A 14,374-nucleotide genomic window follows, 5' to 3' on the forward strand; every position below is an offset into this window, starting at 1 on the left:
TGACGAATAGTCGAAGTCGATTCGGTTAGGATTGGATTGGTCGATTCGATTGGTCTTGGTCATTAGTCATTCTCATTCGGCAATCTAATATTCTAATTTCTAATTAATTCTTAATCGTTTTGGTTCAATGCAATGCAAAGGTTCAGTCCGTCAGTCGTTCAGTCCAGTCCTCGGTGCCGAGCCGACTGGTGGAGTGGAGTTGAGAGTGGGGTAGGGACTAGACTAGAGACAGGATGGAGTTGGAGTGATGGAGTGGGAGTGGAGTTGCAGTCGAGTTGAGTTGAGTTGGTTGGATTTTGAATTGCCGGATTCCGATTTCCGCAATCCATTGATCCATTGCCGGTATTTTCATTTTGGAAGAAATTAGGCCTTAAAGCGCAAGAATGACCTGTAAGTTTCTAAGTTAAGCTAGTTGCAATTATTTTGTGTGGTTGTTATGTTATACTTCTTACTTATTTTATTGGACGGTTCATGTTTTCATTTAATGTTTAAAACTACATCGTGATGCTGCGTCTAATCTTCAACGCATGAGCTTAAAACATCTTTTGTAGGTTATGTCATGTCCTGTCTTTTATAATAATAGCCAAGCCTAGCCTATGCAAATTTTCCTCGCACTCAAGTACTAGGCAGTAGGCCTTGCACAACTTTGTTATCATCTAATAAAGTTAAAGGATTAAGTTAGTCTATAAATTAGCCTACCTTGATACAAAAAGTAACTTAAAAAATTTGTTTAGGTACCGTATTTGAGCAACTTAAGCCTACACACCAATTTAAGAGGCTAACATAGTTTAAAAGGCTACTTTGTTTTGTTTTTGTACTTTTTGTCATTCATAAGCTTGGAAATTCTCCTTTATCCACATTAATAATCACAAAAGTCAATATTTAAAAGCACTATTATTTAGGCTACAAGAAATTTCAATTTTTATATTAGCCTAGGCCTAAGTTATTCATTACAGTACGGTAAGTTTTATTAATCATTAAGTAACTTGAGGGTAGATTTCCGTATCTGTTGACACAAACAACCGAATTAAAATAGCGATCTAACTTATATTGAATGAACCAATCGAATAGCCTAATCGATATTTCCATTCAGGTGTTTGTGCCAACAGATACGGAAGACTAAGTAAGTTACCCTAACTTCAAGTATTTGCCCTAGGTAACTTGAGGTTAGCCTCTTCAATTGTTAACCCTCCGAGTGTTAAGCGTCGCATAATCGGCGCACAACACACCCGCCGTGGTGTTATGCGTCGCTTTTGCGACACACAAACATCATTTACGGGGAAGGCTCTGGGACTGACTGAATCAGATTGAACTTGATCGAGATTGGTATCGTTGTTTTCAGCAGATTCTAAGCTTTCTCCTGATGTCTGTTTCTAGACGCTTTTCATTTTAGTTCCGAAAATATTGTAGCAGACAGCTGACGTGTGTAAACAACTTGGTTAACCTCGCACCGATCACTGATGTGTTTTATTACGATTATCATTGTTTTAGTGTTAAAAATAAAAAGTAGTGATAAACTTATACGTGGTGCATTATAAGAAGATTTAAGTGATTTTGAAGGGCTGGTTGATGATCCTGAAGAAGTAGATAGTGATATTGATGTAAATTATCAGCCAGATTCCTAGCTGTGGTTTGGCTATGCATTCTTCGCTAATGCCAAATGTACGAAATCTGTTTTTCACCCATTATTTATTTGCAAATTTACTTCCTTTAGGCCTATATTATTATATTTTTGTAACCTTATAAAATTTAGAACAAAGTGGCTATTTTAAAATATTTGTCTAGACTTATAAATTATAAAAATTTATTGAGCGCAAAACATAAATTTTTTTCATTTATTTTATAATTTTTGAAAAATTTTACCCCAGAAAAATTTTTTAAATTTTTTTTTGTACGGTAATGTTTTTTATATATTACATTGAAGCCCATAATTTCCCAAACAAAATGATATATAAAACAGTAGGCCTATACTTGACATTGTTTTTAAGTTTCTAATACATACATTTTAATAAAACCCTGCAATTGCGCAATAAATGGGCGGACATTAATACCATTATTATGGACACTTGGAGGGTTAAGGGTAACATTTCATTTGTGTGTTTTGTGCTTATTTGTTAGCCCTAACACAACATTACAAGACACTCTTATTGATTTACGAAAATACCCTTTCAACTGGTGCCAATGGGCATGCTAAACAGAAAATGTCCAAAATCAGACCAAGAATTCGAACCAGAGAACTTATTTTATCCAAGAAATGTTTAAGAACTTGTACCCAATGGGACTGCATTATACCTGCACAGTAAGCAACAGTTAATCTACACTACCCAACTAAAGTTGACCGTTGCCGTCACTACTACCGCCTGAAGAATTGGTTCTCAGTGTTCTCAATTTTTTCCACGCCAGTGGCATTTTACAAGGGGACAACGCTCGCGCTACTAAAGTTTTGTAAGTATAAAGTTTTTGTGAAATGTTTTTGTGGTTATACCGGGAATAAAATCTGTCACTCTAAGTCCGCATCTAAGTCTGAGACACTAGCCTACCCTTTTATTTTGCTTTTGTTTCGTGGCTAGCAACATACGGTACCAATTGGGTTGTGATATTTTTTAGTGATATCAGGTGCTCTAAATATGAATATTATTTGATGAGGGCCAGCGAGAGCCGTCACGAACCCCTGGGCTGAGCTATCCTGGGCCCCCCTATTTTCCTGATTTAGTAGTGTCCAGCTGCCTCCGTGCCGTTTTGTTACACATATAACAATATTTAAAACTCATGTTAATTCTCGTACTTTTATCTCGTTGCATTAATTCTCGTGCTAAAGAGATGTCATTTCCCCTGAGTTTAATCTGGTGAAACCGATGTCCGGTTAAAATTTGTCCGGACAAAAGGGAGTCTACTGTAGGCCTACCTTTCAAGCGTTGATTATTGATACAACTTCTTTTCTTTGTCCAATACCCAATTCAAGTTTTCCAAAAATGAATGATAATTTATAAAATGCCAAAAAATTAAATGAAGAAGAAGAATGCGGCGGAACGTTGAACGCCAGCATCGCACACTGTCGTTGCCGTGTGTGGCTGAAAGCATCTGTCTGCCGATCTCCCCTACTTTTCATAACGTTCAAAAAATATTTGGACTTTTAGGTCAGAGTTTGTAATTATTCCTTTCGTTTGCCGCAATTGTAAAGACTACAATGAATTTGGTAGAACAATTTGCAATAAAAATTATTACTGGTAAGGTTCCCCTAGTATAATAGTTAATCTATATATAAACAATATTTTGGGGGGGGGGGGTTTCACGGCCCCCCCCTGGGACCGCCCTTGGTTTGGCATTGACTTAGGCTATCAATCCATCGCAAATTAACTTAGCCTTGTCCACATCTCTGATTAGACTTGTCCATCACTGGAGGACCTTGGAATGGTTTGTTTTTTTAGTGCTGATCTGTAAGGTGTATTTTTTACCTGAGTAAGTTAGGTGAGTGGAAATAGTTGCCTCGTAATCTGAATGCTGCTGGTTTGATCTGGAGAAAAGTCACTAGTTTTTGTTGATATGATAGGCTACTTGGCCCATCTGTCTTTGATCATTTGGCAGATTGGGCTTTTATATTAAACGATCCTGACCAGAAAAACTTCTTATATTAGTTGATAATGAAGCTATCATTCCATTCATTCTACACTTAAGAAGGCATTAGTAGACAAATATGTACCGTACAGTCAAACAGATTTCTATTTAGGCCACACAAAAATAGCCCACTAAGATCAGTCGATTAATTTTTTTTCGCCAAAATCAGAAGCAATTAGCAGACGAAAAGTGATTTACTGGTAGTTTACCAGACAAATTAGGAAATAATTTGATGTAGGCCTAGGCCTAAATATAATCTGATAAAACATGAGGTTAAACTTTATCCGTAGCACATTTAAATCAATTCTTATAATTTAATCCATTTGTTTTTTCTTTGACTATCGATAGTTTTATCAGTTTTGATCTGATGATAATAGAAATATAGGTACTGTAGAACGTTGTGTTATATAGCTAAGATTTTGTTGTATCCAAGATTTTTGTGAAAGTCATGACACTTGTTGCAGCTCAAGAAGAACAGATGGTGCTGAAGAGAGTTGAACAGCCTTCTCCACAGTGGGCCTGGCTGCCAATGGATGAGGTGGAGGACGTTCACGTCATTGTAGTGGAAGGTCCTGAAGCAATCTTCTTACGACTAAGCAAGTTTTATGACAAGTATTTGATCAGTCAATATATCAAAATTGAATACTTGTGTCAGGCAATATTACAGTAATCATAAATTCTTCATAATTTCTTTAACTGAGAATACTCTTTCCAATAACTACACTAAAATAGCGAGCTGTGTTAGCGATAAAACAGCATTGTGAGAGTTGGTGCAAAACACGTTGGAAATTTTAGTATGAAAAGTACAAAATGAACTAGGCCTACTTGGATTTGTTTACTCATGAATTACTCATGAATTTTTCCTGGTTGGCCTGGTGGACACCCTGAATTCCCTTAATAAGTCCTCCGTCGGCCCTCGACGGAACGCTGAAACGTGGCGGAGATTCCGTCATGAAAGGGTCCCATGTTAAAACACTCACCGACGGAAAGCCCGATAGATTCTGATAGATTCCGCCCCACGGAAAACACGCCTCTTAAAAGAGGCCTAATGCTGAATCAGTGAGAGCGAATAGATTTTGGGAGCGGGCAACCAGCTCAAATTGTTATGGCATAAAATATTCTATGCCCGACTATCTCATGTATAGGTCACTGAAAATGTATTATTTTCATAAAGGTACCAAGGGTCCTGCATATTCACCCTTAAAGTTGTTGTACCCCTCTAAAAAAAGTCCCTGAAATTTAGTTTAATCAACTGGTAGACACCCTAGAAATCTTATGTTTTCTTATTCTCAAGCCCTTGAAATAAAATTTAAACTAAAATATTTTCAGCTTTGAAAACTCAAAAATTAAGTTCTCATTCAAATAATTCCCACAAATACCTTAGCTGAAGTGAATCTGCAGACTAAGCAAATTCCCATTTGGATTGCTTTATATATTATTGGATGCTCAATAAAACGTTTCATTAAAATGGTCAGATCCATTCCATATTTAAATAACATATTCCTATTGTTTACCTGACAAATCAAACTTTCTTGTACTGGTTACAGGACACAAAGTAGCTAATTCTTGCATTTACTTTGCCACCGTCATTTTACTTCGTCGCACCCCAGTATTTCAACCAAACAACACAAAAAAGTGTGATTGTATTTGGCAGGTAATACGAGAATGCTTAAAAACAAGTTGCCAACGCTTAAAGAAACTACGACTTTAATCAGCTGTATATACGTCAGTTTATTCGTAATTTGATTTTATCATTGATACGACTTAGTGTAACCTATAAGCATTAAGCCTGCGTGTTAACAATTGTCATTCAAGGCTTGTATCTAACCTAACGTAAAATGTGTTGTTTAATGTTTGAAAGACTAATTATTTATAAGTAAAATGTTTGCAAATAATGAACACAGTGAAGGTGAGTATAAATCTGTTGTGTGTTTGTGAGACAACTTCATTTATGTTTGAACTTGTTGTACTTGTGAAACTGATAAAAAGTTTACCTACCTACTGTCAGGTAGGTAAAAAATCTGCCCTATCCCACAGATCAGTAACTTTTTTTATTTTTAAGTTAAAATAAATTTTTCAATGTAGGCCCATAGGTATTTGAGTTCTACATGAAATTCCAAAAATAATGAGTCCAAACACGATGTGGATACGGATCTGAAAGTCGGACAAAGCTGGTGATGATACAGAGTAATTGTACTGCTTTCAGATCATAGATATTAAGTATTCACATCGTGTTTGGACTCATTATTTTTTTTAGTTGCATGAAGAACTCAAATTTATAAAGAAAAATTTATTTTAACTTAAAACAAAAGTTACAGATCTGTGGGACTGTGACAGTGGGTGAGTCACTGTTTGTCTCCGGCCAGCCCGACGAACGGGGCGAGAGGGTGAGTTGAGTTCCGAGAAGGTCCATAATCCGCTGGGTATCATAGTCAAACGGACGGACTATAACACTTCAGCAGTTGTTTGAAATTATCCAAAATAGCTGCTAGACTCCAAAGACTCTTAATGCAAAACCTTAATACCTTAACTGAACTGTTATGTACCTATTGTAAGTGGGAACAATAATGAAAGTTCTCGTTAAATATAGCTTTTTATATGGTTGATATCTTCAGTTTCGCCAACTCTGTGAGCCATAGAGATGTTTTTGTATCATAAGCACAATTATAAAAAAATTTTCATTTTACGATACTAACCCACCTAGGCTAACGGGTTATAATCTAACGGAAGAGGAGGTTGGAATTGAATGGTTACCTTGAACTGAGGTTAATGTAGATTATATACTGATTTCTACCATCCCTTTTTATCTGAGGGTTTGTTTCAACATAAATTGGCTCTCCTTCAATTGGAACCTTGGTTTGACAAAAATTATAATTATTCCATGTGTAATTTAAATGGACACAAGACAGTTTACCATTTTGTTTCAGTTTGCAATATATAAAGCCTAATTATAAAACAATAATTTAGGAAAACTGTCCCCCAACGAAGTTTAGTATATTGAAACTTAATGTACCTATAGGAATACCCTTATTTTGTTTTAGTTTTTTGTCTCTTTTTAAAACTAATTTCTACGAGACGTAGGAATTGGCTAACTCAGGAACTCGCTAACTCGGTCGTGTGGCGGAACTGGCTAACTCTGGAACTGGCTAACCGTCTCAGTCAGGAATTGGCTAACTCCGGAACCCGCTAACTCGATTTTGTCTCGCGGCGGAATTCGCTAACTCTGGAAGTCGCTAACCCGGCCGCGCCCACTGCTCGGAGCGTTGCCAACCTTGTACGACAAAATAATCGTACACTGCCGTATTTCAAAATATCAGTGTCTATACAACATACAGTAAATGTTATTGTTTTTTGTTATCAATTCCACTTTTAACAGATAACTAGCCCAAAGTAATTAAAAGACAATTAAAAAATCATGAAAAAGTGTTTTTTATTAAACTGTACAATGGCCAGTTAAATGTTTATGATTTCGATCTTAAATATAAATGCCATCAGTATAAAAGAAAATAATAGAATATGAAAAATATTCAAAATTTAGTTTAATTGGTAATAAATAATTAAATCTCTACGAAATTAAGCTAAAATACACGCAAGTTCTTGAACACGGAAACAGATTTAATTGTAATGTCGTAATAAACCAAAACCATTAATTAATACAGTCATCAACCATCGTAACTTTCATAATTAATTCATAGATTTTAAATTAAATGTTCGTCGTTGAGCCGTCCAACTTACGTGTACAAATATGATGACATAGACTAAGTTTTTATCTAGGCCTAATAGTTTGAACCAAAGCATTGTAGGCCTACTAGTAAATAGTTGCCTAATTCTAAAATGTGTTGAATTTTTTAGCAATAATGTTACATGTTTTAAAACAGTTTTTAGATTGTACACCTAAGCACCACTAGTAAAAAAATAGGAGAAGATAATATTCATATAATAAAACGTGACAGGGTTATTTTAATTCATGATTTTTAATAAACTGATTGACGGATTTTCCTGATTTGAGTGTTGGGTTTCCTTTATATTGCTTTCACAAACGATATAAACTATACCAAGCCATTGCTCGGTTCACCGTTCCCCAGTACTGAGCTACACAATAGACAATAGCTTTGTTTTTGGATAAGATAGAACCAGCCTGGAAAAAAACTCCAGACTTTTAAAAAGTAAGCCTACTAAAAGACGTAAAATTAATATTAATTCAACAAAATTAAGAGGATGACCCGGGTTCTACACTAATAGCCTACGATAAAAGAAATGTACAAGTTGTATTTATGCATAGACTAACTTTTAATGCAATCCATGAATACATTAGGCCTACCACTTTATAATATATTGATAAATATTTATTTAAATTCAATAGCTCTATTTAAAAATACATAACCACTACAATGTAATTCTGTAATGACGTTTAACGTGTAAATTTTATTATGATTTATGATTTAAGGTTACAAGTCCAGTATATATAAAATACGAACTCAATAATTTTATTTGCAGAAGTTCACAAAATGGTATTTATTCGAATAAAAGAAACAAATGGCGGACTACGAAAATAGATATTTCATAACATGTAATAGATCCAAATTAAATGTGAATTGTATCTTTTTCATACCAATAAGCTACTATTTAAGTAAGAAACCCACATATAAAACATACTCCCTTATATTAGTACATTTCTCATCCTTACGGATGATCTGAAGACAGTTGTATTGTTAGTTCTGTCCGGTGCACTGTCTTTAGAGGTCGTGTTTTGTTTACAATTGTTTCTTGTTTTCAGTAATTTAAAACCTCGTTTAACCAAATAAAATGTTCTAATCACAACTAATAACACGTCCCCTAGTTATATAACCAAACAGTAAGGAACAAATCATGAAGTTAACTATAAAATAATAGAAACACAATTTTGTCGACACTAGCGATCAGTGTCACCGGACATGAACTAGACACGAAAAACGAGCTTCAAAGTTTACAATGCGATGTAAAGTTTACTTGTGTTGGTTAGTCTATGGTAAAACTATAATGTATTTTCCACCCTAATAATCATAAGAACTTCTCTTTGGTTAAACATACTTCTAAATATATTTATTTTATCGACTGCGTTGCTCTTACTCCTAATTAATCGTAGGATACGACATTATGGTGCCGATACGATATAGGTACTACACTTTCGGCAACACTGGCCAAATATATTCGTGCTTGGCTCCCATTGGACGGCCCGCGAGGCTTCTGATTGGGAGTTAGCGAGTTCCGCCGAGGGACCGAGTTAGCGACTTCCGTACGAGGACGGAATTCGCTAACCCGGCTCTAGAGCGGGTTAGCGGGTTCCGGAGTTAGCCAATTCCGAAACCGAACAAGTTAGCGAGTTCCTCTCATCGACCAAATTTGAAGATAGGGCACTTAACATGGGGTTAGCGAGTTCCAGAGTTAGCCAATTCCGCGGACCCATTTCTACCTGATTGAGGTAGAACCTATTTCATAGTCATAGGTTGTTTTTAACACGTTCGCGGCGGCATGGGAGCGATCGCTCCCATACGGAACCCTAATGCCATCCTGGTGGGTGCGATCGCTCCCAAGCTGCAATGCAGTACGAAATGATTTATTTTTAAGCCAGGATTAGAGCTAGAAACTTGAAACCTCGCACAGCACTGCTCAATAGTATACTGTATTTTGTTGTGGTGTTGGTTGGTAGTAAATCTTCCCGTAAATCCCCGTCTGGCAATACAATTCCAATGGGACCGGCTACGTTACAAGCAGTGCTGCTATCTGTTGGTGTTTAGCGAACTACGTCGACTCTCGTTGTAAAGCAGGACATCCTCGCACGTTATTTGCTATTTGTCAGCCCGAAATTGGAAAGCCAATCACACGCGGCAATCGGGTTTGTTCGATGCTGAGGGCTGCGCCGGACCTGGGATACGCCCGCCATTTGACGTGCCGCCGCGAACGTGTTAACTTGCTTATTCACAGTTTGTGTCGAGTTGTTGGTTAAAATAGTACGGATTAATCGATATACAAATGTCCATTGCGATGCATCATACACAAATAAAGCAAACTGAACACTGTTTCATTGTAAACTTTGATTAAGTAGAAGTTTGCTACTATTTCATTTATTGAGCCAATGACTATTGATGCTGTTTGTTTGACAGGATGACGCAGAAAGATCAAACTCCTGCTGGGCTCTACCTCCAGCTGATAGTGAGGACTTGAGTGAATGTCCCAGCAACACCATCAATCCTCCCATCTCATCTCTGTCCTTGTCTGAAGTGGAACAACTACCGGAGGCTTTATCAACGCCTCTCACTCATAGACATTTACAATCTCACCTATCTACTTCTGCGAAAAACTGGAATGTCAAGGAACTAATGACTTCCAACATTCTAGGCCAGTCCGGCGGTTCACCGTTGCTTCCATTTGCTCAAAACATCAGTCCTCGTTTGAAAGAGCTTTCACAAATTCCCTCTGCTTTTCAAGACGATGATCTAGATGAAGATCCAAGAACACTGCAATGGATCGGTTGTATACCTGAATCAGACAGCTCACTTGATCAGTCTCACATCAATGAGGACTTGTCGTTTTCACAAGTTGCTGTACAGTCAGATGAAATCAGAACCCCGATGGTAGAATGGTATCAGGATGATATCTTTGTGTTTATACAAATAAAACTACCAGCCCTCGAAGCTTACAATATCACTTTTGACATTGGCAACGTCAATTTCAGGTAATATTTTTTTATAGTCAAAACTCCTTGAGATAACTAAAAATTCTTTTACGATTCTTCATTCTTATTTTAACAATACACAACCCATATGTGGTATTGTTTTACTTGAATAGCAAAATTTATGAATAAATTGGTAAATTACAGTCTTATACTCTTTTTTTCACTCAATAGCTTGGCAAGTGTAGCAGATATTCTTTCTGGTAACAGATTTACAGTATTGAACTAATTTATTATGGTTAGAAAATAAATATTTATTAGATAATGCTCATAAGTGCAACAGTCTTAAAAAGTTACATTAAATTTATATATTTTTAGGTAATTTTACCATAAAAATCAAAAAAATAATGTAAAACTCTGATTCTCAAGGATGTTATGGTCCTTGTAATTTACACAAGCCCAATATTGTTAAATTGCTGTTCAAAAGTTATTGCCACTTTAGTTATTTTACCCTTAAAATACCATAGTTACTCCCTCCGCTTGTTCATGATAACAGTTGTTGAGAAGCTAAAGGGAGAACGTATGTAAAATATTGCTGATGACGTTTATTTTTTACAGTGCCAAGTATAGCGGAGTGATGTATCAAGTTGATTTGACTCTGTTTGGAGCTCATCATAGAGATCGAGCTGAACATTCTGCAGAGGCTTTCTACGTAGAGATAAAACTTGAGAAGATGCTAAAAGGTAAAAATCTTAAATATTTATATAAAGGGTGGCCGAGAAAAACCTGTCTTAAAATAAGCATTGCTCATTTGTTTTTGTTTCAATTACAACTTGTATTAGGTACATTAAAATGTTTGTAAACCCTTGCCATTTAAGAGTACACTATTTACCTAACATTCTTGGCTAAACAAGTCTGATATCCTTTACTTAAAAAAAATACAGAAGTCCACTTTTATACAGGTTTGAGAATCATTTTTCTTATATTCTTCCATTAAACGTCCCAGCATGTCACGCTCATCTACAATTTTTTCTGCCAAACCCTGCTTCCTTTAAGATCCACCAGAGTACGCGGATTGTGAGTGTAGGCGCAAAATTTGAGAATGCTTAGATGAAAAAAAATCCACATTAGCTCAAATCTCATGACGTTGGGGCCACAGAATATCACAGACAGGAACGTTAAATAACACTTCCTAGGGACATGATAGACACCACAGCCATTCAGTGCCATCAACATTTTGATAGAACTATCTCAGAACTAACGATTTACACTTATTTCAAAGCTTTTTTAAACATAGGTAGGCTTGCGTGAAATTAGCACGCCCCTAAATGAATTTGTATGATTACTATTTCAGAACTAACTATTAAAATGCATAACTGTTGGTATGCTGTTTTGGTTAGGTAAAGTGACTTAGTGTGGCCTTTTGTCTATTTATTAAAATAAATGAAAAATCTTTGAGGATTGGCAAAATTTAAACCACAATCCCAGAAAAAACTTACTATGCTATAACTACAAGTACAGCCACATTCTTTTTAATTCATTAGCCTAACTGTAAAGAGATGACCCAAATTAAAAGAATATTTTCTTTTTGATTTTAGGAAAGAAAAGATGGTGGCCAAGACTTACGAGGACTGAACAGAGGCTGCATTGGCTAAAGTTGAATCTTGAAAAAGTTTGTCCTGATTCTGGAAGTGAAGCATCAGGTTAGTGATTTTAAATTTTGTTATTCAATTCTTATTATACACAAAAAAATGTTAATGTGATCTGAGGAGTGTCTGATAAATAGATGTAGTTTTGTACAAAAGTGTTCAGCCCAATAGAACAATTTCTTTTAAACATGCTATTGTGTGTCCTAAGTTCGATAGGTGGATAAAATTTAGCCCAATTTATAAATTTGGAACTTGGATCCAACAAATCATTTATTATAAGCTTCCATTAGCTTATTCAAGCCCTTTTGTCATCTGCTATTTCACTCATATATTTACTATTTCTTTTAATTCAAATTTATATCAATTATATCACAATTTATCTAAGATTATATTTAATAGACAGTTCAACCACACAATGAATTTGATTTGTGGAATTGCTATTGCTGCTTGCTCTTGTATTTGTCACACAATAAATTGGAACCAACAACATTAGAAATGTTATTGCTGGATAAGATCTCTTATTATTACATTCCTACAAGTTCTGCTTCATTGATTACTTATTTGAGCTATTTATCTTTACATCTTTTTTCCCCACTTAGAACTTGAAGATATGAGGATCAGACTCGGATACTGCGACAATAGAACAGAAACACCTACCTCCATTGCATCTTCGGAAATGTCCGAACTAGCCAACTCAGAGTTATCCATGTGAAGAGCACTAGTGTCTTTGAAACCATAAGTGATCAGTTTTGGTGCTGTGAAACGTAGAGCATTTTTCCTATTATGCATATATTTTCTATAGAGATTGGTTTATGAAATGTTGATTTCGAGAGATATGTGTTTTGTTTCATGATACAGATTTTATTACAGAATTGTAGTGATGACTGTGATGAGTTTCCCGAAAAGACAGTTTTGCAAGCATACCTACAAGTATACAAAACATAGTAGTGTATAGTTTTGCAAGTATACAAAATCTAGTGTCACTATGAAGAGTTAAAGTACAAACAAAGTTTGTATTAAGTTTCTTACTGTTATTTAGTTTGTTTGTTGTAAAATTTGATACTGGTTTTAGCTCGTTAAGCATTTTATTGTTGCTCTAGCTTGTGATGCTATTTTTATGTAGTTAACTAGTTTTCTAACTACTGTTATTTAACTTGACTGAGAATAGGACTGACAGACTGAGCTTGTGTGTTTTGTATCACAATCGTGTCTTGTAATGTTGAAGATTCCATATGTTCCAATATGTTTTATCAATATGATGGATAAAAGTAAAATGGCACAAATGTGCAGTACTTTTATTACTTTAACATAAAAGTGTTATATAAACATGATTTCAGGTTGAGATGTGTTGAATATTCTACTTTTAGTGTTGTTGACCTAATTTAATTTCCACAAATAATTTTATTTAAATGCAACCTCACATCTCCATTTATCTTGTAAAATACTAGAGTATTTGATGCCTTGGAATTGTGGGCCTTTGCCTACCAATTGTCATTTTTAGGCAACCTGGATTTGAAGATATGTTTAGTTAATTGGTATTTAAACTTCATTGATCTTACTATGTTCATTCTCTTTTCATGAGCGAGGGAATGATAGTTTTATATTGATTCCTTGAAATAACTTATATTTTCAAATATGTATTTCCAGCCTTTAAACAATTTTGTAATTTGATATTTAATTAAACTACATATGTTTGCATAAAGGGTTTTGTGAACTTGCAGTTATCCCATAGGTTAATATTGTTCTTATTTTAATGCTTATAACTGTGATTTAATTATTATGTTTTTGTTTTTTATGTTTAAGGAAATTCTTTATACGTTTGTCTTTATTTTTTATTCCTGTTTTGTAAGTACTAGTCTTAGAATTCTTTCAACCATTGTATTGGTATTTCCTAATTTAATATAAACCAATAGAAAGGTTAAGGAATTGAGAGTTTTATAATAAACAAGTTAAAACCTGTTGTATGTGAGTTAATTATTTTCATTTTTTCTTCACTGAGTGATAAGTTTACAGTTTACACATTCGTAATAGGAAAGTAGTATAGGTAAAATTCTACCAAAAGCCTAGTAGAAAACATAAAAATTAGTCTGTTCATGAAACTTGCTGGAAACATAGTGAATACCATTAGTTTTTTCAATCTGATGAGTCCCTAGTGATTGGGGGGTGGGTACAATTTTAGGGAGGTTAAAAATTGGGGATAGTGATTTTTGGGAACATTTTTATTTATCATAATATGGGATCCAAACAATAGGGTGTTATTTTCTATGCTTCTTAGGATGTAGAATTGAAAAAAAAAAACATAATAAAGTCAATACAACGGACATTTTATGAGAAATACCCCCGCCGCAGCAAACCTGCCGACTAAGCAAATTTCCATATATTTGAATCTTATACAGGGTGAGTCACTACTGAATGCATTAATTTTAACAGCTTATTCTAATCATCAAACGAAACCAGA

General features: G+C 35.0%; 1 protein-coding gene across 2 annotated transcripts; it reads left to right on the top strand.

The window, feature by feature from the left end:
* Positions 1 to 285: 285 nt before the first annotated feature.
* LOC129005880 (co-chaperone protein daf-41-like) lies at positions 286 to 13,876 on the top strand. Of its 2 annotated transcripts, none has more exons than XM_054434915.1 (6): positions 286 to 390; positions 4,080 to 4,184; positions 9,759 to 10,330; positions 10,886 to 11,010; positions 11,866 to 11,970; positions 12,516 to 13,876. In XM_054434915.1, the coding sequence occupies exons 3-6, from the start codon at positions 9,975 to 9,977 to the stop codon at positions 12,626 to 12,628; spliced, it is 699 nt and encodes a 232-aa protein (XP_054290890.1). In that variant the 5' UTR covers positions 286 to 390; positions 4,080 to 4,184; positions 9,759 to 9,974; the 3' UTR covers positions 12,629 to 13,876. The 2 variants fall into 2 exon arrangements, with proteins under 2 accessions (XP_054290890.1, XP_054290889.1); XM_054434914.1 differs by lacking the exon at positions 286 to 390 and adding an exon at positions 2,154 to 2,445.
* The last annotated feature ends 498 nt before the right edge of the window (positions 13,877 to 14,374 follow it).

Source organism: Macrosteles quadrilineatus, unplaced genomic scaffold (assembly GCF_028750875.1).
Source record: "Macrosteles quadrilineatus isolate MER2022 unplaced genomic scaffold, UCM_ALF_1.0 Scaffold_39__1_contigs__length_1060358, whole genome shotgun sequence".
NCBI classification, from domain to species: Eukaryota; Metazoa; Arthropoda; class Insecta; order Hemiptera; family Cicadellidae; genus Macrosteles; species Macrosteles quadrilineatus.